The 21,899-nt window shown below is 52.2% G+C and overlaps 2 protein-coding genes across 5 annotated transcripts in view; both read left to right on the top strand.

Moving 5' to 3' along the window:
- Positions 1–1,757, top strand: part of JAKMIP1 (janus kinase and microtubule interacting protein 1) — a 95,427-nt gene extending 93,670 nt beyond the window's left edge. For all 3 annotated transcript variants that reach the window (XM_082389959.1, XM_082389960.1, XM_082389961.1), the window contains exon 13: positions 1,373–1,757. In XM_082389959.1, the coding sequence (XP_082246085.1) occupies positions 1,373–1,546 (174 nt within the window). In that variant the 3' untranslated portion in view covers positions 1,547–1,757. The remainder of the gene's footprint in view (positions 1–1,372) is intronic.
- Positions 1,758–1,897: 140 nt separating this feature from the next.
- On the top strand, positions 1,898–16,232 carry LOC309627781 (janus kinase and microtubule-interacting protein 3-like). 2 transcript variants are annotated; one of them, XM_082389963.1, is made up of 5 exons: positions 1,898–4,166; positions 4,917–4,970; positions 5,501–5,566; positions 11,884–11,952; positions 13,355–16,232. In XM_082389963.1, the coding sequence occupies exons 2-5, from the start codon at positions 4,938–4,940 to the stop codon at positions 13,460–13,462; spliced, it is 276 nt and encodes a 91-aa protein (XP_082246089.1). In that variant the 5' UTR covers positions 1,898–4,166; positions 4,917–4,937; the 3' UTR covers positions 13,463–16,232. The 2 variants fall into 2 exon arrangements, with proteins under 2 accessions (XP_082246089.1, XP_082246088.1); XM_082389962.1 differs by having other exon boundaries at positions 1,898–4,970.
- Positions 16,233–21,899: the final 5,667 nt, after the last annotated feature.

The following is a 21,899-nucleotide window of genomic DNA, read 5'->3' as shown; positions in this document are numbered from 1 at the left end:
ACCTTAGCTTTATTTTTTTCTTATTTGTGAACAATTAGGGATTTTTTTTTTTAAGTAAATTTACTGAGTCATGCAACCATCCCCATAATGCCATTTTTATCTCTTTTAAAAATTTTTGGCTGTGCTGCACGGCATGCAGGATCTTAGTTCCCCAACCAGGGATCAAACCCGGGCCCCCTGCAGTGGAAGTGTGGATCCTTAGCCACTGGACCGCCGGGGAAGTCCCGCCACCATGCAATTTTTAGAACATTTTCGGCCTCCTGTAAAGATCCCTCGTGCTCATTTGTAGTCACTCCCCATCTCTCACCCTGCAGTCCCTGGCAACCTACTTTCTGTCCCGATAGATTTGCTTGTTCTGCGCCTCCCGTACTAGTGGAATTGGACCTGGGTTAGGCCGTAGCTTCTAAGCATCCTAGAATGCCCCAACTGGACGAGCCCAGCCTTGCCCCCTTGGGTGGGGGGCCGCGGCCCTGTCCCAGCTCTGCACTGGCCCGCTGTGTGGCCATTCATTGTCCCGTGTCTCTCCACAGCATCTGGGGCATTGGGACAGGACTGGTATTGTCCTGCGAGGCAGCCCCGTGCGTTGGGAGAGATTTTGTATCCTTGGTCCTGCTCGCTATATTCTGGGAGGCACGGAAAGCTCTCACACTGTTTCGAAATGTCTCCCGGGGGTGGGGCGGTACCACCCCAGTAGAGACAGGAGGGAGTAAAGGTGACCGTGACCCACCGGGGCCCTCGTTTCCATGCATCGTCTTAGTCTCACTGCAGGCAGCCTAGTGGGGGGCAGCTGTTTGCCTCTAAGGTACCGACAGCTACGTGGCTGGCCCAGGGTCTCCCAGGGGTGTTGGGACCCAGGCCGGCCCCTTCCCAGACTGTGCTTTGGGGAGATCTGCTACCATTCGGGCTCCTCATAGGGGCCCTCTGGGGAGTACAGGGTGCCTTCCTGCTGCAACTGGCCGGACTCTGGGTGGGCTGAGTTGGGGGCCGGGTCGGAAGGAACTCAGACAAGCTCGGGGATCACTCTTGCTTCCCCCACGACTGACCTTGGGGAAGGGACTTAATTGCTCCATGCCTCAGTTTCCCCACCATTCGTGTATTCAGCAAATATCTGGCCCCCATGCTGGGCCAGGCTCGGGGCCGCAGGGGCGCAGCAGGCGCGACCTCTGTCTGTGCCATCCCCAGCTCCCGGAGCAGAAAAGGCCTGCCTCATCCACTCGCTGAAAGCCTCCCCTTCCCACCCTGCCCCTGGTGACAGCCCCTGTGTCCTCAGGCCAACACCGAGGGGGTCTGTGATCGGGGGACACATTCTCACGGCCCCCGGTGAGAGACAGTGGTTCTCCCACCCGTTAACCCACAGGTGTTTCTGCTCTAGATTTACAGGCTGGAAATGGAAGAGAACCAGCTGAAGAACGAAATGCAAGACGCAAAGGATCAGAACGAGCTGTTAGAATTCAGAGTGCTAGAACTCGAAGTAAGAGACTCTATCTGTTGTAAACTCTCAAACGGAGCAGACATTCTCTTTGAGCCCAAACTGAAATTCATGTAAAGTCCCAGATGTTTTCAAGCATGTGTAAGGGGACGTGTGACACTTGTTTTCTTTTCTTTTTTTTTTAAATCTGTATGTTCAGAATAATTTCACTGCCTTAATATGTTCTGGAGAGAATGCTCACCGAAGTCTTTGGACATGTACCAGAGCTAATATATTTATTGCCTACGGCTTGTTTTTGCACTTAATAAAATAATTTGTTTTTGCAATATTTTGCCTTTTTTATTTGTGTTTCATTTCCATAACTACTTCCTTCTTGCATGCATAGTCACCTGGTATGCATTCTGCAAACCCGGACAGAAGCACTGTTGCAATTAATAACACACCTTTTTAAGTGACCTTGCATGCATGAATCTCACCTTTTGAGAGAGCGGGGTCTGACCTGGCCCGCAGCTGACTCTATACTGTGTTTACTGCTAGTTTGGCCCATTTTCTATTTGCCAAGGTAAACACAAGGTAAGTAAACAGGGTGAAAGGAGGTATTTGCATAGGTGGTTGAGAAAGCTTATAACGTTGTTCCAACTCCTTGATGTAGTGAATACAGACGTTGCAAGCAGTATTGGACTAACACAATTGTTGTTTGTAACTCAAACGGCAACTCAGAACGACTCTTTAGCGTGAAGAGAGATTGAATGTTGTTCACAGGTAGAAATCGTGTCCCAAACCTTCAGTGACTTCCCAAATACACGGAGTTGGATCCAGTGTGAGGGCTATTGATGGGATTATTGCTTCCAACTGGAACCTTGCCTCGGGTGTGTTACTTTATTGCCTTGCTACCACTTCATACTCCTTTTTTGTTTGTTTCCATTTAAAACTCATCGACCTGTGAGACATCACCTGAGTTTGTGACTTGTTTTCTCTAAGCATCTGTGGTGACACGGCTCTGCTCTCCCTCCGCTGAAGCCTTTGCATGTCCAGAACCCTCAGTAAAAGCGAGCTCCTTGGCAATGTTGGTGTTTCTCTGATTTTGTTTTCTCCTCCCGGCCTCAGTTAAAATTCTGCTTGCCCTGGAACTTCCCATTTTGTTCTTTGTTGTGCTGACATGGACCGTGGCCTGAATGTCTCAGAACCAAGTGTTGCCGTGCAACTCAGCTCTTGCTTGAACCTGAACTGAGTCCTTCCTTCGTTCATGCGGCAGAAGTAGAAGTTAGGAAAGGTCATGGTTAATACTACTGCCACTGTTAGAAAACCTTTCACGGCTCTTTGCTCTGTGTCCTTCTTATGAGAATTCCATAAGCATCGATCACTTTACTCGAACTTTCTTTGAGTGTCTCCACCATCCTTTGGAGGCATTGGAAACCAGTCTTCTGACTTCTGTTCATATAAAACATGAGCTTTCTTTTGTCACCTTTTCTGTGGAGACCCCATTTAAGTAAGCATTACAGGTAGAAAAGGCATCTGTAGCACGGAACCATTGTGAATTGTGTTGTTCTTGTCTAATAAGGGAAATAAGGTTTTCTATCTAAACTGATTCAAACCAGGTTAGGCAGATTGGGGCTTCGTGGAAATTAATTGAATTAATGGCCCCACCCTTCCTCTCTCCTTTAGAGCATCTGCTTAAGACCTGCCATCTGGTGCTCATCTTGGCTACATTTCTTAGTCAAATGGCTAAAGAAGCCCATTGGTTCTGTAGCTAGGTTCTGCAGGCATGGTCCAAAGCAAGCTTACTTACCATAATTCTGAGAAAATAAAAGCAGTTTGATTTCAAGGTATCATTTGGGAAAGATCTTCTCTGCTGGCTGACCTGTCCATTGCTCAGGGTTTAAAGGCAGCTCTGTGTAGAAAACACATTTGAGACCAGAGTACTGTTCTGCTGCTGTACTTTATTTCTGTAAGTAATTGGGCTTCTCCTGTCCTTTTTAAAAACTTGTCACTTTACACATGATTAATGTACTGCTTCTGGGAAAATGCTTGCTCTCCTTCCTGAGTAGTTGAGATTTGACTGTTAATCTAAGGCAGAGGTAGAACGATCATCAGAGTGTTAGTGCGGTTCAAAAAAAAATTGTGAACAAAGTCAGCAGATTATATTGAAAAAGATGTGAGGCCAGGGTCTGGGTCCTGGCCCTGCCACTCACTCGTGTGGGACCTCGGTGGGTCTTTACCTCCCCAGTCTCCTCTTTGTCCACAAAACGGAAGCAGTCATGGCTGCCTCGTGGGGTTGTGTGAGGATGAAGTGAGATAACGATGATTTCTGTTGAAATTTCACGCGCTTGTTCTTACCGAGTATTTAATGATGATAGTGTGACTTCCTGAGCTTCCATCAGCAGGTTAACTCATGGCACTCTGCTAACCACTTCTTCCCAGCTGATTAGGTTAAGAAGTAACCCCGTGTCCACAGGAGATCCACTGTGGTGCAGACAGGACACAGAGTCTCCATCAAGATTGTAGCCTGAATGCGTGCTTTCTAGTAACACCTTTGCCAACTGGAATTCGTTGGTTTTTGCTGAGTAACGTGGGAAAATGGCAAGTGGTAAATAATCCAATAAAGTTCTGTTTTTAAACCAAATCTTTTCCCCAGGAGAGAGAGCGGAGGTCGCCAGCATTTAACCTCCAAATCACCACCTTCCCCGAGAACAACAGCAGCGCCCTCCAGCTGTTCTGTCACCAGGAAGGAGTTAAGGTAGCGTGCCTGGGGGGTGCCCCCGCTCTACTACGGCCACAGCCTGCTCAAATGCTAGGCTCAGCTGGAAAGGGGATCGTGTGCCGGTGCCAGGGGTTGAAATGATTTTGACAAGATACCCCCGTCCCTCCACTATATTTTGAAAGTCAGAGTTCATTATTCCAGCGGGTCACCAAATGTTACTCTACTTGTACTCATGTTAAAAGAGCAGAGCCTTGGGATGCAGCCTTGAAGGCAAACCCCATCTTGGCCACTTCCCAGCTCTGGCCTGGAACCTCTCTGACCCTCAGTCTCTTCATCTAGGAGAGCTGAGTGGCAACACCCACACAGTGAAGTGGGTGTGACAGTTAAATTAGATAGTGAACATGAAGGGCTCAGTGCAGTGCCCAGAGCGTGCTGAGTATTCTAGAGACAGTAGCTGTGGTCGTTCTAGCAGCTCAGTGTTTGCCGTGACCCTGGAGTCCCGCTAGGCCCGTGGGCACAGAGGGGGTCCTTCTGACCCACAGGATTCCATGAACCTTTCTAGAAAGCGGTGTTTGTGCTGGCATAAAACTCAGCCAATACGCAGCAGTTACCAGCCCTCCCTCCCTCCCTGAAGGAACTGCCAAGAGTAACTCTCCGCCCGGCCTTAGACTCTTAGAGACGAGAAAGGGAGAGGTGTCTTATCAAGGACTGAGGGCTGAGGCCCTAGAGATTGGTGTGGATGGTCTTTGTAGCTCACACAAAATGAACGTTGGACATCTTTTCCAGGATGTGAATATTTCTGAACTTATGAAGAAATTAGATATCCTTGGCGATAATGGGGTAACTATGAGCGATCGGTTTCCGGTTTCGTGTTCTTGTTTTGATTCGGGTGTACTCTGTGTGGCTTTTGTTTCGTTTCGTTTTAATTTCTTCCTAATTTAAGAGATCTCCTAAGTACAATGTAAGGCTTTTGTATGGCCACATTCCTGCGTGGGTGGCTGGGTCCACATCCATCAGAAGTGGGGTTCTGAAGTTAGATCATCCTGATAGCCTGTGAGTGATGAGGGGGAAGAAAACCTAAAAATGAATGTCCAGAAAGAAAGTGGAATCACTCGAGATTTCTGAAATCAGAAAGTGAGACTTCTGCCTTCTTAAAAGATTAGCTTGAGCAAGGCCCTATTTCTGAAAGGCTCAGTGCCGCTACATGAGACATTCCCACCCCGAGGGCCGGTCCTCAGATATGTCACATCTGGTCCCGTCAGTGAGTGGGGCTGACCCTGGGGAGGCCGCTGTCAGAGTTGTGTAGGGCTGACTGTCTGCACGTGATGTGAGATCAGTGTAAAATGCCCTTGCCCATTTTTGTGTTTTAGAATTTGAGAAATGAAGAACAGGTTGCAATAATCCAGGCTGGAACTGTGCTTGCCCTGTGTGAAAAGGTAGAGCCCAGCGGCATTTCTGTCCATACACCTTGTCTGAGCTTCCCGGCACCATACAAGAAACTGTACATTGGCGTCTCGCTTTGTTCTGGAAGCATGGTTCTGGTCCGTCTGTGTCTGCATGCGCACGTGCATGCCTTTTTGTTTTCTGATTGAAAATCACTCATGCTTATGGTAGAAAACTTAGAGACCGTGGAAGGAAATCAAAACCCCCTTCAAGGAAACCATCTGCGACAGTTGGTCTATTTCCTTCCAGTTTTTTCCCACGCCCTTTTAAAAAACTTGGTCAGGATCATACCTGAGTTTTTAATCCTGCTTCATAAGCTTCCACCATGAGAATGAACGGCCCTGCATCATTCCACCTATAGCCACACCCTCAGTAATGATTCTTTCGCTGTTAAGATATTGAGGGCATTTCTGCTCTTTTTTCTATTTACCATCATGCAGCGATGAGCGTCTTTACCCATAAGTTTTTATTTTCATTTTAAAACACTTCTACAGGGTAGATTCTAGAAGTGGAATCACTGGGCTGATGGGTAAGAGAATTTTTAAGAGCTTTCATGCTGTCAAATGGTTTCCAGAAAAGTGGTACCAATTCCCCTCTACCTGAGTGTTACCGCTGCCGGTTTTTTGTTCAACAAGGCATACCACTAAGAACTCTGCTGATAGGATAGGCAGAAATTATATGATGTCATTATTTTAATTTTCATTTATTTGAGTGCTAGTGATAATGGATTTTTTGTGTATTATCCATTTTCTTCTTTCTTGTGAATCGTAATTACATTCCATTGCCCTTGTTTGTTACTTACTCATTCATACATTAATTCAATCATGCATTCATCTATTCACTTATTTAATACGTATTTGGTCATAACTATGGTTTTTCTTACTGACTTATCTATATGCTTTACATACTAAATATAATAACTTATTGCCGTATTTATTAAAAATACATCCTGATTTGCCTTTTCCATTAATTTAGGGTGTTTCAGGCATACCCAACTTGTTAATGTAGTCTGGTCTATAGATCTTTTTCTTTTAAAGCACATGAGTTAAACTTTAAAATGCTATTTTTATAATGATGAAGTCTTAATGATCTTAATCAGGATTCCTTCCAGAATCTTTGGAAGGGCATTTAAAATATAGTTTTCTTCCCTGAGCACCTGTCCATCCTTCCCCGTGTACAGGGCACTAGATGTTGGTAACAGACTTATGGCAAACCCTTGCTGAGGTCACACAGGTGGTAAGTGGCGATGCCCACAGCACTGCTACGGTCACCTGGCTGAGTCTGTGTCCCCAGGTGGGCGGGGGGATGAGGATGACTCATACCTGGCTGGCTGGTGGCCCCTCAGATACAGGTGATGGTAAGTGTGCATTCAGTAAACATCCCTCCCACCAGGAGAGCCAAATGCGACAGTGTAGCCTCCAGGGGGTCACACAGAGAGCCCAGCAGACGTTTTCAGTTTATTCCTCGTTCACTCCAACGTTCACTGAGGATGAGCCTCCGGGCGCCCAGCGCCCAGCACGCCCGGAGGATGTGGCGATGCCAGACCCAGGCCTCCTCCCTTATCCCCCGGAGGCCCCTCCTGGCCTGGCTCTTAGCCCCCGCCAACCCGCCAACTGCAGGGGCTGCTGCAGGCCAGCGCCTTCATCCCTCTGGGCCGCGAGCCTTGCAGAGTTAGTGTCAGGACTCCAGGGCACGGCACTTTTAAATGGGACCAAGCCTCGCTGCCAAGCACCTGGGGCAAGGCTGGGGACTGAGACGTGTTTGATCGATGGTTGTGGTCAGTGAGCAAAGAGCAGGAACTGCCAGGGACTCGGGGTGGGGCTGGGGCAGTGGGCCTGGGGAGGGGGCTCTCCCTCTCTCCTACCCCCAGAGCCTCCTGGAGGGCGGCAGACTGTCGGGAGTTCCCAGCCCTCTGCCAGTTACCAAGTTCTCCCGCCCCGGGCCCCTCCCGACACTCTCCTCCCCACCAGGTTCCAGACCCCCGGGCCCTCCCCGACACCCTCCTCCCCACCAGGTTCCAGACCCCCGGGCCCTCCCCGACACCCTCCTCCCCGCCAGGTTCCAGACCCCCGGGCCCTTCCCGACACCCTCCTCCCCGCCAGGTTCCAGACCCCCGGGCCCCTCCCGACACCCTCCTCCCCGCCAGGTTCCAGACCCCCGGGCCCTCCCCGACACCCTCCTCCCCGCCAGGCTCCAGACCCCCGGGCCCTTCCCGACAGTCTCCTCCCTGCCAGGTTCCAGACCCCCGGGTCCTCCCTGACACCCTCCTCCCCGCCAGGCTCCAGACCCCCGGGCCCTTCCCGACACTCTCCTCCCCACCAGGTTCCAGACCCCCGGGCCCTTCCCGACACTCTCCTCCCCGCCAGGCTCCAGACCCCCGGGCCCTTCCCGACACTCTCCTCCCCGCCAGGCTCCAGACCTCCGGCCTTGGCCCCAGCTCGGGCTTTCAGGGCTCCTCTTCTCCTCAACAATCATGCGAGGCTAGCAGCACGGGCCCCTGGACACAGAGGACACGGGGCCTGCCTGGCATGCGGCTGCTGTCTGCTTTCACCCTGTCGCCCACCCCGTGCCCACCTGTACCAGCCCCTGCCGGCTGCTGCCTGTCTGCCAGTGACCACACAGCCCTGCCAAGCTGGCTGGCTGGCGCTACGCTCTGCACCCTAAACGCAGAGAGCTGTGTCAGCTGCCCTGGCCTGCCAGCTCCTCTCGAAGTCCACAAGGGTGGTGGCAGGAGAGGCGGTGCCCGGCGCTGGCCTTTAGAGGCCCGACTCTGGACCAGGTGAGCGAGGCCCAGTTCCCCATTTGGGACAGTCTGTGGGGACTGGACTTAGACTGGTGTTGCCTCATATTCTTAGGGACACTAGCTCCGCCGCATGTCTGTGATTGAAGGCCCAGTGTTTGGGAGGTGCTGTGTCTCCCCCCATGGAGAGAACTTGGTGCTTAGTGCACCCTCGGAAAAAAAGTGGGCCAACGGGACTCCCCTGGGAGCACCTACAGGACAGTCAGGGTGTCCGACCGTCCGCTTTCCCCAGGACACATGGGACTTTCAGTGCCGAAATGGGGACACTTCCAGGCAAACGGGGACGAGTTGGTCACCCCGGGGCTGATGGGTGCTGAAGAAAATCTCGCAGTGGGGCTCAGAGGCCCCTGTGACGTCATCAGTCAACCCCCCTCAACCAAGTTATACCTCATTTAAAAAATTGCCATTCAGCACTGGTATCTGACTGGCAGTACTGAGGTCCACTTCAAGCTTCTACTTAGGGGCACAAGGCTCCTTTCATAGCCTGTAAGCGAAGCGCGACTCAAGCTAGTTTGCATGTCCCTTGGCATTCTTGCTGCAAATGGCATCTTGCCCTGGGCACTTGCCCTCCTCCCATCACCACCCGGGGAAGCCCTGCTCTGTCTGGAAGGTTCAGAGAAACACATGCCGGCCCATCTCAGCGCCCTCCAGACCCGCCTCTGGTTAGCGGAGTCCAAGATTGGGGACGTCGCCTTGCTGCCTCAACCCAAAACACACACCACACATGCTGAGCAGAGAACATGGGGCGTCAGGGGGACTTACAAGTGATCACAAGTCATGCCTCTTCTGCCTCGAGTTCAAAATCAATCAGAAAGATGGAAGTTTTTAAAAATCCACGCTCTCACTGGTAACAACAGATGAGAAAATGCAGCTTAGGCCACAGGCAAGCCTTCTAATAGTTGGCCCAGCGTCAAGGCCTTGGGACCCTTCTCTGAAGGAAGGGTTGAGTGTTAGAGGGGGGAGGTCCCCCACTCCCCCGCTCTGAGATCAGGGTCCTGCACCTGTGGGCAAAGTGCCGGTTGGGGCGGAGGTGCACCAGCCACACCTCCCGCGAGAGTCCTCTTCCCGTGCCCGGTGGGCTGACTCACTTCTCCCTGAGGGTTTGGGGGGCAGGCAGGCACCCTGTCCCCACTCCCCAGGTTCTCACCCCGGAGCGAGGCCCCATAGACATCTGGCCAGACTCCGATAAGAAATCCGTGCCCTCACACGCCCAGGAGGCCCAGGGCCAGCATTTTCTGTTCTCACTTTACTCTCCCAGTGGCTGAAGAGGACCTGTCAAGTTTTTTCTTTATGTGCATAATATGCCTGTCAAATCTTTGTTTTTTAACAATAAGGAAAAACTGGACATTGTGTTCTACAAAACCTAAGAGCAGCTTGTAGTGATTCAAAACTGGATTTTTTTTTCCATTTTATTTTATTCATTTTATGACTGCTTGCATTAGGATAGTAAAAAACGAAATATTTTTCATTCCTTGTCAAAAATATGCTTACCTGTTTCTAAGACATTGCACACGGGCTCAGCAACGTCTAAAGCAATGCTGCATTGGGTGCCTGCTTCTGCCGCTAGCTCTGGGGCCACTCTTGGGGGCCATGCTAACATGGACTTTAGCAGGGAGGCTCTGTGGGCAGAGCTTTATCTAGGCTTGTTCCCACTATGCAACCAGCACACACCCCACAGACCTCCAGACCCCTGCATCCTCCTTCCCTAAGCAAACGTCTATTAAGTGCTTGCCTCACGCCAGGCCCTGTGCAGAGTAAGGAAATTTAACAGAACACATCCCATATCGTGGGAAAAGGGAAACAGCAGTCTGTCAGGTGAGTGCTGTGACAGGGGATCCATGGAGGGCACCAGGCCCCACAGACTCAGGAAGCAGGGCAGGCTTCCTGGAGGAGGCGACAGCTAACTCAGGTCCAGAAGCTGAGTAGGTATAAAGGCCTGGGGCTGAAGCTGGGGATGGCAGAGGTCGTGCTGTTCCAGGCAGAGAGAGCAGCATGTGCAAAGGCCCTGAGGTGAGAGAAGGCGTGGCTGGTCCCCCAGCCATTGTCAGGAGCGATGGGATCTCCTTGGGGAGGCTTTCAGTGGGAGCAGGGAAGGTCCGTGAGAGATGCTAAGTGTTTTTAAGAGAACACGCTGGCTGGTGGGCAGAAGGGGATTTGGGGTCTGACGTGAGCCTGGGGGCTGAGAGGGGGCCTGCGCTGGGTGGTGGTGGTGGAGTGTGGTGGGTGGGGTTTTGAAATGGGAGGGAGTAGAACCAACGTTTGGGGAGTGAAGGGGGAGGAGGCGTGGCTGCTCCCAGTTTCCCAGTCAAGGTGAGCTGGGGCTCTTCCCATTCGAGGGAAGCCCTTTCTCAGGGAGCTTGAGGCATCGGGGTGTGTGGGGCAGATCTGGGCTGGAGGGGGACATTTCAGAGAGGGAGAGAGCATAGGGGAGGGTGGAACCCCTGGGGGAGTGCTGAGGAGAGGGGACAGACAAGGGTGGGGACTTTGAGGGCGCCAAGAGTCCAGGACGGGCAGCCGCAGCCAGAGGAGGAGGACAAAGGGTCTGGGCCGTCGGGAAGGGGCGCGTCTACAGGTGGGTGGCAGGCAGGCCCACGGCAGGGAGGTCGTCCGTTGGCTTTAGCAACGAGGAGGTTGAATGTACACATTTACACATGTTGTCAAACTGACATCCCCAGACACCCCTAAAACCTAAAGCATCCCCACAGGGCGTTAGCCAGGTGTGTGGACCTCCCCCTGTCTCTCAGGTGGGCTCCTCGTAAAGAGACACCCACGTGCCTACACCTGAGGAACAGCTGCCTGCCTACTGCTCACCCCCAGCCCAGACCTGAGAACAGGCAGATGGACCCCCATCACCAGCCCATGGCAGGTGCCCCCGCCCATGCTCTGAGGCCCTCACACCCTGCATGGCCAGACCCCCTTTCACGCCTGCATCCCGCGGTGCCCCCGGCTGCTCAGACACGCCCCAGTGGCTCCAGGGGTGCAGTCCCGCAGGCTGGGTTCAAAATCCCCACTTCTCACCTGTGTGACCTTGGACAAGTGACTTAACTCAGCTGCCATGTCTTCACCTGCAAAATGCGGAGACGCTGCCTGCTCCACGGGGTGGTCATGAGGGGGCCGGACGAGGTCCCAGGCATGAAGCTGCCAGCACAGCACTTGGCAGGGTAGAACCCAGAGAGGCTCGCCCGCCTGGCTGCGGGGATCCCAGGGCACAGACTCGCAGCCTCCCACGTGCATCCACCACGCACACCCACAACCTCCCCTACTTGCAGGCTTGCGGGTGCTCACACCCCACACCCACCTGCATGCCCGTACGCACGTGTGTGTACCCATGATCCCTGAGCTAACATCTGTCAAAGTTGAAACATCAGGATGGACTTTGAAATTCCATTTCGAGGACCACCTTGGGACATGATGGGGACCCCCTCTAGGCCAGGAGCCTCCTCTTGGAGGACGGCCCCCAATGGGCTCTTGTTCTCACTAGCTGCGCCTTCTGTCCCTGCTGTTTTCCAGTGGCTGAAGCAAATAGAGGGAACGGAGGCGGCCCTGACCCAGAAGATGCTAGACTTGGAGAAAGAGAAGGTAAAAGATGCAACCCCCTAGGAGGGAGGGGGGTTGACAGAGCTCAGATAATCCTCTTCCCAGTAAGGCTTTGCATGTGTTTTGTATTGATTTGCATGCATTTCTAAACTTTGCTTTTGCTCTCATTGCTTTTCTGTGTAAGTATCATCCATTCACTCAGTTATTCACTTGATACATATTTTTAGAGCCTCTGCTATCCTGGACACTATGCCAGGATTAGGGGTTCAGTAATGAATAGCGGGGTCCCTGCCTTGTCTAGCCTGCAAGCCCTTGGGGATGTGTGCGCGGGAGCTGGCAGCGGCAGTGTAGTGTGGGAACATTAGGAGAGGCACTTTGGTGGTATGGAGGCACCTGGACCAGGGGCTCAGGGACACCAAGATGGAGCTCCAGGCTTCACTTGCCCCTTCTTGGACATGAGTTTGGGAGAGACACACTGGACTTTGCTTCCTCATTGCTAATGGGGTTTCCTATCTCCGCCCCGCTGGGCCATAGGGATGAGAGATACTGGACACATGGCCCATTTTCACAAAGTGCTTGGCACATGCGGTACCTGATAAACAGTGATGCCAGCTCTTCACCAGGTGCCGTGAGTGTACAGTGGGATCCATCTTACCCAGCCTGGGGATGTCAGAGAAGGCTTCCCAGAAGAAATGGTTCTTGAGCCTTCAAAGACCAAATCAAGTTTTCTAGGTAGAAATGAGAGGGGAAGGAGGAAGGAAGAGCCTAAGGCCTGGAAGCAGAGTGTTGGGTGGGAAGAGCCCTGGGCTGAATCACCAGGCCTGGGTGTCTAGTCCCACCTCTGTCACCAGTGAACTGTGGCATCTAGGGCAAGGCACTGGTCCTCTCTGGCCCTCTGTTTCCTCCTCTATAAAATCAAGTGGCTGCAACTGCTGAGCTCTAACCCTGAAACCCTCCAATCAGTAATATAAAAAAATTTGGGTTTCAGAGAGATCACGCTTTCAGGGACTGAGTGACCGGAGAGTGGGGAGGGTGCGTGCAGCAGTGAGAGTAATCAGGAGGTGGGTGATGCCATTGGTGTGGGGAGGAAGGGCCACATCTGAGAACCAGCCGCATCCAGGGTCCACCGGGATGTGACAAGAGGAATCGAGAAGGATTCCTGTAGCCCGGGGCGTGGGAACCAGGTCAGGCACCCGAGAGGAAGGAAGCTGGGAGGAGTTGGGACAGGCTTGATCAAGGCTCCTGGGCCAGCGAGGCTCCTGCTGGGGATTTACGCAGAAGCAAGCAGGGCAGACCTGACATCGCTTCTCACCCAAGCACCTGGCGGGTCCCCAGCTCGGTGGGACCGTCACTGTCCAGCAAGTGTGAGTAGGTTGGCTCTGAAGAGCTGCCCGGTGATGGGTTCTCACATTGATTTTGACCTTGGGGACCTCCTCTTTTTCAGGACCTGTTCAGCAGGCAGAAGGGCTACCTGGAGGAGGAGCTAGACTACAGGAAGCAAGCCCTCGACCAGGCTTACCTGGTAGGACCGGAAGTGGGTTGGATGTTCTGATTCTTCAGACTCAGCGTTACAGGCTGCTCTTCCTTTGGGGGCTGACGGCACATTTGGGGTCCTTGAAATGCTGCGTGGCGCGATACCAATGCCATCTCCACATTTCGACTGGTTTCAGCCCGAATGACCATACAGATAAATTGTCACTTTTTCCAAATCAGTCGTGATTTTTCAAAAACATTTAGTTAGCTTGATGGTTTCTTTAGGCATACTTATTCAGTTCTAGTAATCATTTGAGATGAAGGAAAAGAAACTTTCTGCTTATTAGTTTTTCTTATTAATATTTATTTATGCTTAAAGCCCAGAGCAAGTTTTCCCATAAATAGCAAAAAGAGACAGTCACAAAGGAACAAAGGTAAAGCAATGAGTGGAGGGTGGGTGATCATCAGAACAAGAATTACTTGTGAGGTCCTGTGCAACATTGTGCCTGGGTCACAGAACTGGTTCTGGACTTCCCGGTGATGAACATGAGGTGGGACCATGCTCAGGTTCCTATGGCTTTGAAGGGGCATTTCCAGGATGTCCCCACAGTAGAGTGCACTTGGAGTTCAGCACCGCTCTTGCAGGAAGAAGCAGTGAGTATATAAAGCCTGGAGCAAGGCTTTGCTCAGATCATTTGTAGCTAACATCATTTTACAAAGTGGGTTTGTACCTAAGAAATACAGAATCAATAACTAAAAATCCCCGTCTCCATGAAGACAGAGTAGGACGCTGGGCTTAGCACAGGTGGGAGATTCTGGACTTGAAGGCTGGTCCACATCACTGTGACCCTCGACCCTTCATGTCCAGGCTCTGAGGCTTGAATCCCTAGGGCAGGGGGCAGCAGATGGAGAAGGTCAGGGCGGTTTGAGCCTCGTCAGGAAGTGGCATTTTCCCATCCAGTTCTTACTTCTGGGCACGCGCTGTTACGGGCAATTTAGAAATCAAAGCATACTCACCCTTTTCTTCCCTCTTTCCCTTTTTTGGGTTTTCCTTGATTCTGCCCATTCTCCGTCCTTTTGCAAGCACCCTTTGCCGCTGCACTATACACCATCTCTGTCCTTCCCTGGCCTTCCCCAGAAGGTTCTGAGGAATACGATTTCAGGAGATAACATAGAAACTTACAGCCAAAAAAGGAGGGGGAGGCTGCAGGAGAGTAAGTTTGGAAAACTCTGAGGACTTCTTGGGTCCTAAAGGATGGGCTGAGACTTCAAGAGGAACAGAGCAAGCCGTGTCCAAGTTCAGTGGCTCTTGGGGCCCTCTTTCAAGGGACATCTTGCAAGACTGCTGTTTCCCAACGCACTTTGGAAAACTTGGTGTCCGCCTTTGGCTCTCTAAGTGCCATGTGCAGAAAGGCCCTGGGGGACCCTGAGTCCAGGTTCTACAGAGGAGGCCCCCGGGCGTGCTGATCCTGCCACTGGGTAGAAACGACATTCTTACCCAAAGAATATTCCAAAGCCTCAAGTGGGATTTCAGGCACATGACGAGATTGGAGTTGTGATCAGCGCTAGGCTGACCTGAACAGTCAGGGAAGAAACATGCTCCAGAGGGTGGCAGTGCCGCGGCCGCAGGCAGAAGGGAGGACGGCAGGTGCCAGAGTCACACCTGTGTTCCTTTGTCGTTGAGCTGAGTGGGATGGTGCAGGGCCACAGTGGAGCTTCCAGAATTGGGTGGTGGGGTCCTGGCTGGAAGCTGGCCACATGCGGGTCTCCTAGGAGCTCAGCTGCTGAAGGGGGAGGGGACAACCAGCAGGCACAGGCAAGCTCCCGCTCCATGTGGACCCCTTGGCTGTGTCAGTGGACAGATTCCCACCTTCTAGTTTCCCAGAGGCGACGACTGGGGTCAGGAGAGGGGAATTTGATGCCTGCTGGCTAAGCTCGGTCTGATGGGCCTGGAATTCCCTTGGGGGCGGTTAGCACAGCCACGCTGAAGCTGGGGAGGCTGCAGGAGCAGGTGGCCACAGGCACAGAGGGCCGCCCGTGTTGACCCACTGCTTCAACCCTCCTCCTGCATCTTCACAGCAATTTCCATTAAAACGGGTGATTGGTCTATAGCATCTCTGGAAGAGAAAGAGCTGTTCCTAGCAAGGGATGTGGGTGGGGATTTAGGATGGCAGACAAGGAGATACTTCTCTCTTTTGTCCCTGGATATTCCCATAAAGTAAATGTATTACAGTGTCTTGCCGTGAGGCTGAAAAGAAATAACTTCCCTCTCATGATGAAAACTCTGAGCTTTCCCAAGGATCTCCTCCACTGGCTACTAATCTCTCATGTGCTTTGCTAACCAGGGGTGTCTTGCTTTTCAGGGGGAGGAGAGAGCAATGAGGACACTGTCCCCATTTGCTTGGGGTTGAAATTGCTTTTCTAACTAGGCAGCTGAATGCCAAGTGCGTGCAATTTGGGACACATTTTCCACGCTACTCGAGATAAAAGGGGAGACTTGTTCCCAAGCTGGAGGCAGTAAATTGGAAGCCAAAGACAAAAATAAAGCCCAGTCGAGTCAAACCTCTCTTTGAATCACATATCTTAAGGGGCGGTTATGACTATTTCTTCTTATTGCCCTAGTCCCCTCCTGTACAGAGTAGGGTGTCTTGATTGAATAGAGTTAAGAAGTGTTCTCAAAACCGTGTGCACAGGGCTGAGAGGGGCTCCCTCGCCCCCATGCCCACCCCCGAGACCGCTGGCCGCTCTGCTCGGCCCCTGCATGCCTCCCCTCCCTGCCCAAGATCCCCCAGCTGGGCCTCGCTCGGCTGCAGTGTCCTAGGGGTTCCCGTCCACCCACCTGTGACCTCCCACTGTCTGTGTGATTTGGGCCGCTCAGAAAATCCAGGAGCTGGAGGCCACGCTATACGATGCGCTGCAGCAGGAGCCCGGGCGGCGGGCCAGCGAGGCGCTGAGCGAGGGCCAGCGGGAGGACCTGCAGGCCGCCGTGGAGAAGCTGCGCAGGCAGATCCTGCGGCAGAGCCGGGAGTTTGACAGCCAGATCCTGCGGGAACGCATGGAGCTGCTGCAGCAGGCCCAGCAGGTAGGGGCAGGGGCCCAGCTGGGTGCCACTGGCCACCACTGGCCACCATCCCCGCTTCTCCACCCCTCCTGTCCCCTGTCGGCACACTGACACCTCTGACGGGCACATTCGATGGAGAGCTGGCAGGAAATCAAGTTTCCGTGAAGCAGGGAGGTCTTCCCATGGACGCCCTCATAGCCCACAGGTGAATCCTCGGTGATGGGGAGACGCGGGGCTCCCGGGCCCACTATACCGCCAACTGTTTCTAATCACACACTTAAACAACACAGTCCCCACCCCTGCTGAATGGTAACACAAACCAAAGCAAGGCGTCCCCTCTTCCTCCAGCATTTGTGTTCTGTTTAAACTCAGGTTCTTGTAACCAGGAGGTGCGGGCTGGACAGTTTGCTTTGGGGCTGATCTCGTGATGACGGCTACTTTGAGGACTGGATCTGGAAGCTGTATTAGTTGTTACCTCTGAAAACCTAAATGTATTCCGAAATGTATTTGGGGTCCTATGCGAATGTCATGTGCTGCCGAGCGCACGGGGACAGCTTCCCAGGACTTGTGAGGGGGACGAAGATGAGGACGCAGCAGTAGCTCTGGCATTCATTGGGTGCTCACTGTTTTAGATCCTTTACCTCACGGCACACCTGTGGGTGGGATGATTATGTCCATTTTCCTGATGAGAAAACTGAGGCTCAGGAAGGTTAACTCATGTGCCTAAAGGTCACACAGCTCATAAGGAGTCCTGTCTGTGAGGAAGGATCTAGATAACCAGTGGGGGTCGATGTCACAGAAGGAGAGAGACAGAGACAGAGAATTGAAAGAAGGAGCAGGTAGAGAGCTGTGTCCGAAGCAGCGGAAGCCGCCATTAGGACTGAGAAGCAAAGATCCCTGGTGGGTTTGAGGAAGGGGTGTGGGGCACACAGCCGACTGCATTGGGTTGTGGAGTGAAAGAGCCGTGATGAAGGGGGAAAGGGTAACTGGAGGTTATGACGGCGGACTCTTCATTCCACACTTGATTTGGGTGAAAGGACTTCGGGCATCCCCCGCGATCCTCCGCCTGGGCTCCCGCACTGCCCCCTCTGTGCCAATGTGATCTGCTCGCCAGCTCCTGAGTGACCTGGCTCTGATGGGCATAGCTCCTGAGCCGGTATGATGTCTGGCACATGCTAGGAATGCTGGGGACACCAGGAGGGAGAGGATGGAGATGGAGGGGAGAGAAGGGAAAAGCATGGAGGGGGTGTGACAAGGACACTGTCACTGAACCATCTCCGTTATGGTCACATCGCTAGTGAAGAGTCCCCTGAGGTGGCCGCACCCCAGCGGGACAGATCCCAAGCATCTAGCGTGACTGGGGCTCTTCAGTCAGTGCGCACAAAGTGCCGGGGGTGCGGGGAGGTCCCTTCCCAGGGCAAGCTGTGAAGGTCCCGATGGAGGGCCCAGCTGAGCCAGGTTTTGAAGGTAAATAGGAAGAAGCCATGTGGCCATTGGGGGAGCAGTGTTTCAGACAGCAGCAGAGCAGGGGTGGTCAGATGGGGTAGCAGTGGTTGAAAAAACAGACCCTGGGACCAGACAGCCTGGCTTTGCACCCTGTTTTCCCACTTATTGGCTGTGTGGCTTTGGACAAGTGACTTAACCTCTCTGGGTCTCACTTTCCTGAGATGGTAAAAATGCCTACTCACTGGGATGCTGTAAGGTTTAAGTGAACTATTACATGGAAAGTGTTCTCAGTAAGTGTAGGCAGTGTTATTATTGCCAAGTGTAGACTGTGAGTAGGTGTAGCAGGACCAGGGCCAGACCAGGCTAGGAGCTGGGTGCTGGCTTAGCTAATGCCCAGCACTGGGTGTCGTTTGCAGGACTTGCCAACTGAGTGTGAATGAAGGGGTTGATTTCGTGTTCAGCAAATCCAGCTGAAAGCAGAGCATTTGTGCATTTGAACCAAAAAGTCATTGCCCACCTGAGGACCCAGATCTCACGAAGGTGCTGGTTATAGCCTAAGTCCAGAACGTATGATGGATGGGCCAGTGAGCACACCCTAAAGACAAAGGGCAATGCCGCATGTGGCCGTGACTCCCTGAAAAGCACCATGTCCCACATACTAAGAGAAAAAGGGACTCAGGTGATTAAAAAAAAAAAAAAAGCAGAAAGCAAGCCATGCTGGCTGTGTGGCCGATTGAGGACTAGGCTCCCTTAAAGAAGAAAATCATTTAAAATACAAGTGTTTTGGAGTGTTTGTGTAACATCATATGGGACCAATCACTTCCTTTTATATTTCTCTTGGCCTATGTAGTAAATTGCATGTACCTAAGCATGGGGAAAGTTGACTAAGAGCTTGACCCAGGGCTGCTAGCTGCTTTTCCTTTATCTCTGGAACATTTTCAAATCAGTTGAGAATTCTGCTGAGGGTAAATGGTAGATACCCTTCCTCCCACTGAAAATGAAGGCTGCCCTCACTCTCATTAATATACACTGATATGCATCTGTCAGCCAATACCAATGACAGATGATATATCACTCTGAGGCATTAATGAGATAGGACATGCGAAGCAGTTAGTGAGTGCCTGGTGCCTGGGAGGTGTCTAGTAAAAGGAGGACTCTCTTTATATAATTACAAACGTGGATGTTGACACCCGAGGCCGCGTTCTGTCCTGTCCACCCTGGCTACTCATAGTGTGGTCCATGGAGCATCTCCTGGGAGCTCTTAGAAATGCAGACTCTCAGGGCCCACCCTAGACCTACTGAATAGGATTCTGTGTCTACAAGATTGCCAGGAGATTTCTGTGCAAGTTAGGTTGTTAAATGCTAGTTAGTCTGAGAGATACGTGGCTGTGAATTAGAGAGGGGTGTAAATGTCTGTATTAGTTTACTTGGGCTGCCATAACAAAATACTACAGACTGCATGGCTTAAACAACAGAGGCTGGATATCCAAAATCAAGGCCTGGCTGATTGGGTTGCTGGTGAAGGCTCTCTTCCTGGTTTGCAGACGGCCACCTTCTCTCTGTGACCCCACATGGCAAGGGGGATGCAGGGGGCAGATTGGGGCAAAGATGGGAGGGAGAGAGATTGTCCTTTTCTTATAAGACCACCAATCCTACCAGATTAGGGCCCCACCTATGCCCTCATTAGGGCTTCAACATAAGAATTTAGAGGGGTCACAATTCAGTCCATAGCAGGGTTCCCGATACGTTGTTGGCTTTGTAAGGAAATGAGTTCTCATGCCTTCTTCCCTGACTCAGCTCAGGTGAGCCCCTCCTCCATCACATCATGCCACAGAATCCAGGGGAAAGGTTCCACCTCCTCCCTTCTCTGGGCTCAGCTCCGGAACTGTCAGCAGGGCTACACCCTCCTGGCCTCCTGTTCTTTGTGGGTGGTTCGGAGCAGCTCCAGCTCCAGGCTTTGTCTTAAGGGTCCTGTGTCACCCTGTAGGCAGAAATGCTTGGCCAAACTCTCCCAGTGTGGCACAGATGTAACCGATGATGCCATGACGTTCACGGATTCTTGCTCCCCCCTCTCCCAGCCCAGCATCACACGTGTAATAGCAGCAACAAGCAGGAGCCCCAGCCAGCATCTCAGTGCCTTCGCAAAAGATGCTCAGAGTTCAGAGTACATCTGTTTTACTGGGTGTTTCCTTTAAAGGAATGGGCTGGATTTGGTTCATGCAGGTGATGCCTGGGTAGAGAGACTTCCCTTACAACAAGCCCCATGACAGCATGATGCTGGGGACAGAGAGACCCTCCTGTCTTGAGCTTTCATTCAACAGCTTATCACTGGGCACCAATCATGTGCTGGGCACAGGTCTGGCCGCTGGAGATGGAGCAGTGGGCAAAGTCCCTGCTTTCCTGGAGGGTGTCTTTTCATACCTCACTGAGGGGAAACAAGCAACATGCACGTAGATATCAGAAACGGTGAGACTTGAGGCTAAAATGATGCGAGAGGTGAGCCATTCAGCTATTTGAAGAGAGAACAGCAAGCACAAAGGCCCTGAGGTGGGAACAGGTTTACTATGCTGGAGAAAACGTTTACGTTGTTCATCAGCTGTAGTTTTCAAAAGCAGTTCCCACCACATACAGGATTTTTAAAAGAGACCCGTCAACCCGAAACAATAGTTGTAATGAGCATTGTTAAAACCCCAGTTTGTAGAGTATCACATGGCTTGTAAAACTTTTGGCTATCTAAGTGTTCGACCCAGTTTAACTGATGGGAAACAGAGGCCCAGGGGCCAAAACAACTTGATTAAGGCCAACCCGCCTTTAGGAAGCAGTGGCCATTCCACTAGGGGCCAGTTCTGAGTTCACGTCATACTAATTCCCTGAGGTTTACTATTTGTCTTTGGCAAGTGTTTGTCCTGAATTTGATAGAGTCTCCAGAAATCTGGCATTAAAAAAAAATAATTTTGAATAAGCCACATTTCCAATGGGAGAAGGGGGTTAGGAGCCTGAGAATTTCAAACGTGCATCACAGTGATTTTTTTTTCCCTCCAGGAACATAAAAAACAGCATTTTAAAGCTACGAATGGAGAGCTACAATGTGGCATTAGTAGCACAGGGTCTTGAGTCAGACAGGTCTGGATTCAAATTCCCCTGGCCCCGCCCAGTGTAACCCGAGACAAGGTACTCAGCTCTGTGAGCCTTGGGTGGGTGTCCTCATCTGCAGAATGGGGACACTGCCAGCACACATCTCAAGGGTTGAGGTCAATGGAGAATTTCTGTGAAGCATTTGGACGAGAACCTGCCATGAATTAAGCCCTGGACAGGTGTCAGCTCCTACCCGCTGCCCTGGGCCTTTCCCACCCAGCCTGGCCTCCGCTGCAGGTTCTGTCACTCACAGTAACAAGGCCACTGCTGGAGTCCCCAGCACATGCTGATCAGGCAAGTGTGGTCCAGGCTGTGCTCCAGGACTGGGAGGAGGGAGAGTGAGATGCCCTTGGCCTTGTAGAGCTCACACCTGTTATAGTGAACACAGAGGCAGGCCCTGGGCAGGGGGTGGCCGTGACAGGGGGTGCTGGGAGCCAGGGAGAGCCCTGCTGGTGGGGGGGCCTTGACATGGACACCTGAGGGTGGGAAGGAATGGGCCCTGCCTGAAACCCCCCAAGTCTTCCCTTCATTCTTGGAAGAAGATCCCAGGTGCGTGCGCTCCGGCCCCGTGTCACCCCAGCCCTTGTGCCCAGATCCAGCCTTGCATCTGCTGTCCCCCTGCCGGGGACGCATTCCTCAAATGTCACCTGAGAGCGGCTGCCCCATGGCCTTGCTTAAGCAGCTCCCCTGATTTACTTTTCTTCCCGTCACTTCTCACTACCTGGTCTTTGCTGACTGTCTCTCTCCCCACGAGGCTCTGAGGGCAGGGCAGCTGCCGTGTCCCAGCGCCCAGAACAATGCTGAGTGCAAGCACAGCACAGCGGCACAACACAGCACGCACCACACACAACACACAGCACACACACACAACACA

This window comes from Balaenoptera borealis, assembly GCF_965194805.1.
Source record: "Balaenoptera borealis genome assembly, chromosome: 4".
In the NCBI taxonomy this organism is placed as follows: Eukaryota; Metazoa; Chordata; class Mammalia; order Artiodactyla; family Balaenopteridae; genus Balaenoptera; species Balaenoptera borealis.
Note: the sequence above shows the minus strand (reverse complement) of the source record. Positions and strands in the feature narration are given on the sequence as shown.

Excerpts from the sequence above, each read along its gene's own strand:
- LOC309627781 (XM_082389962.1), top strand. The coding sequence starts at position 4,893 with ATGAACGTTGGACATCTTTTCCAGGATGTGAATATTTCTGAACTTATG. Across the intron at positions 4,971-5,500 it reads ATATCCTTGGCGATAATGGG|AATTTGAGAAATGAAGAACA; the intron begins GTAACTATGAGC and ends TTTGTGTTTTAG. Across the intron at positions 5,567-11,883 it reads TGCTTGCCCTGTGTGAAAAG|TGGCTGAAGCAAATAGAGGG; the intron begins GTAGAGCCCAGC and ends GCTGTTTTCCAG.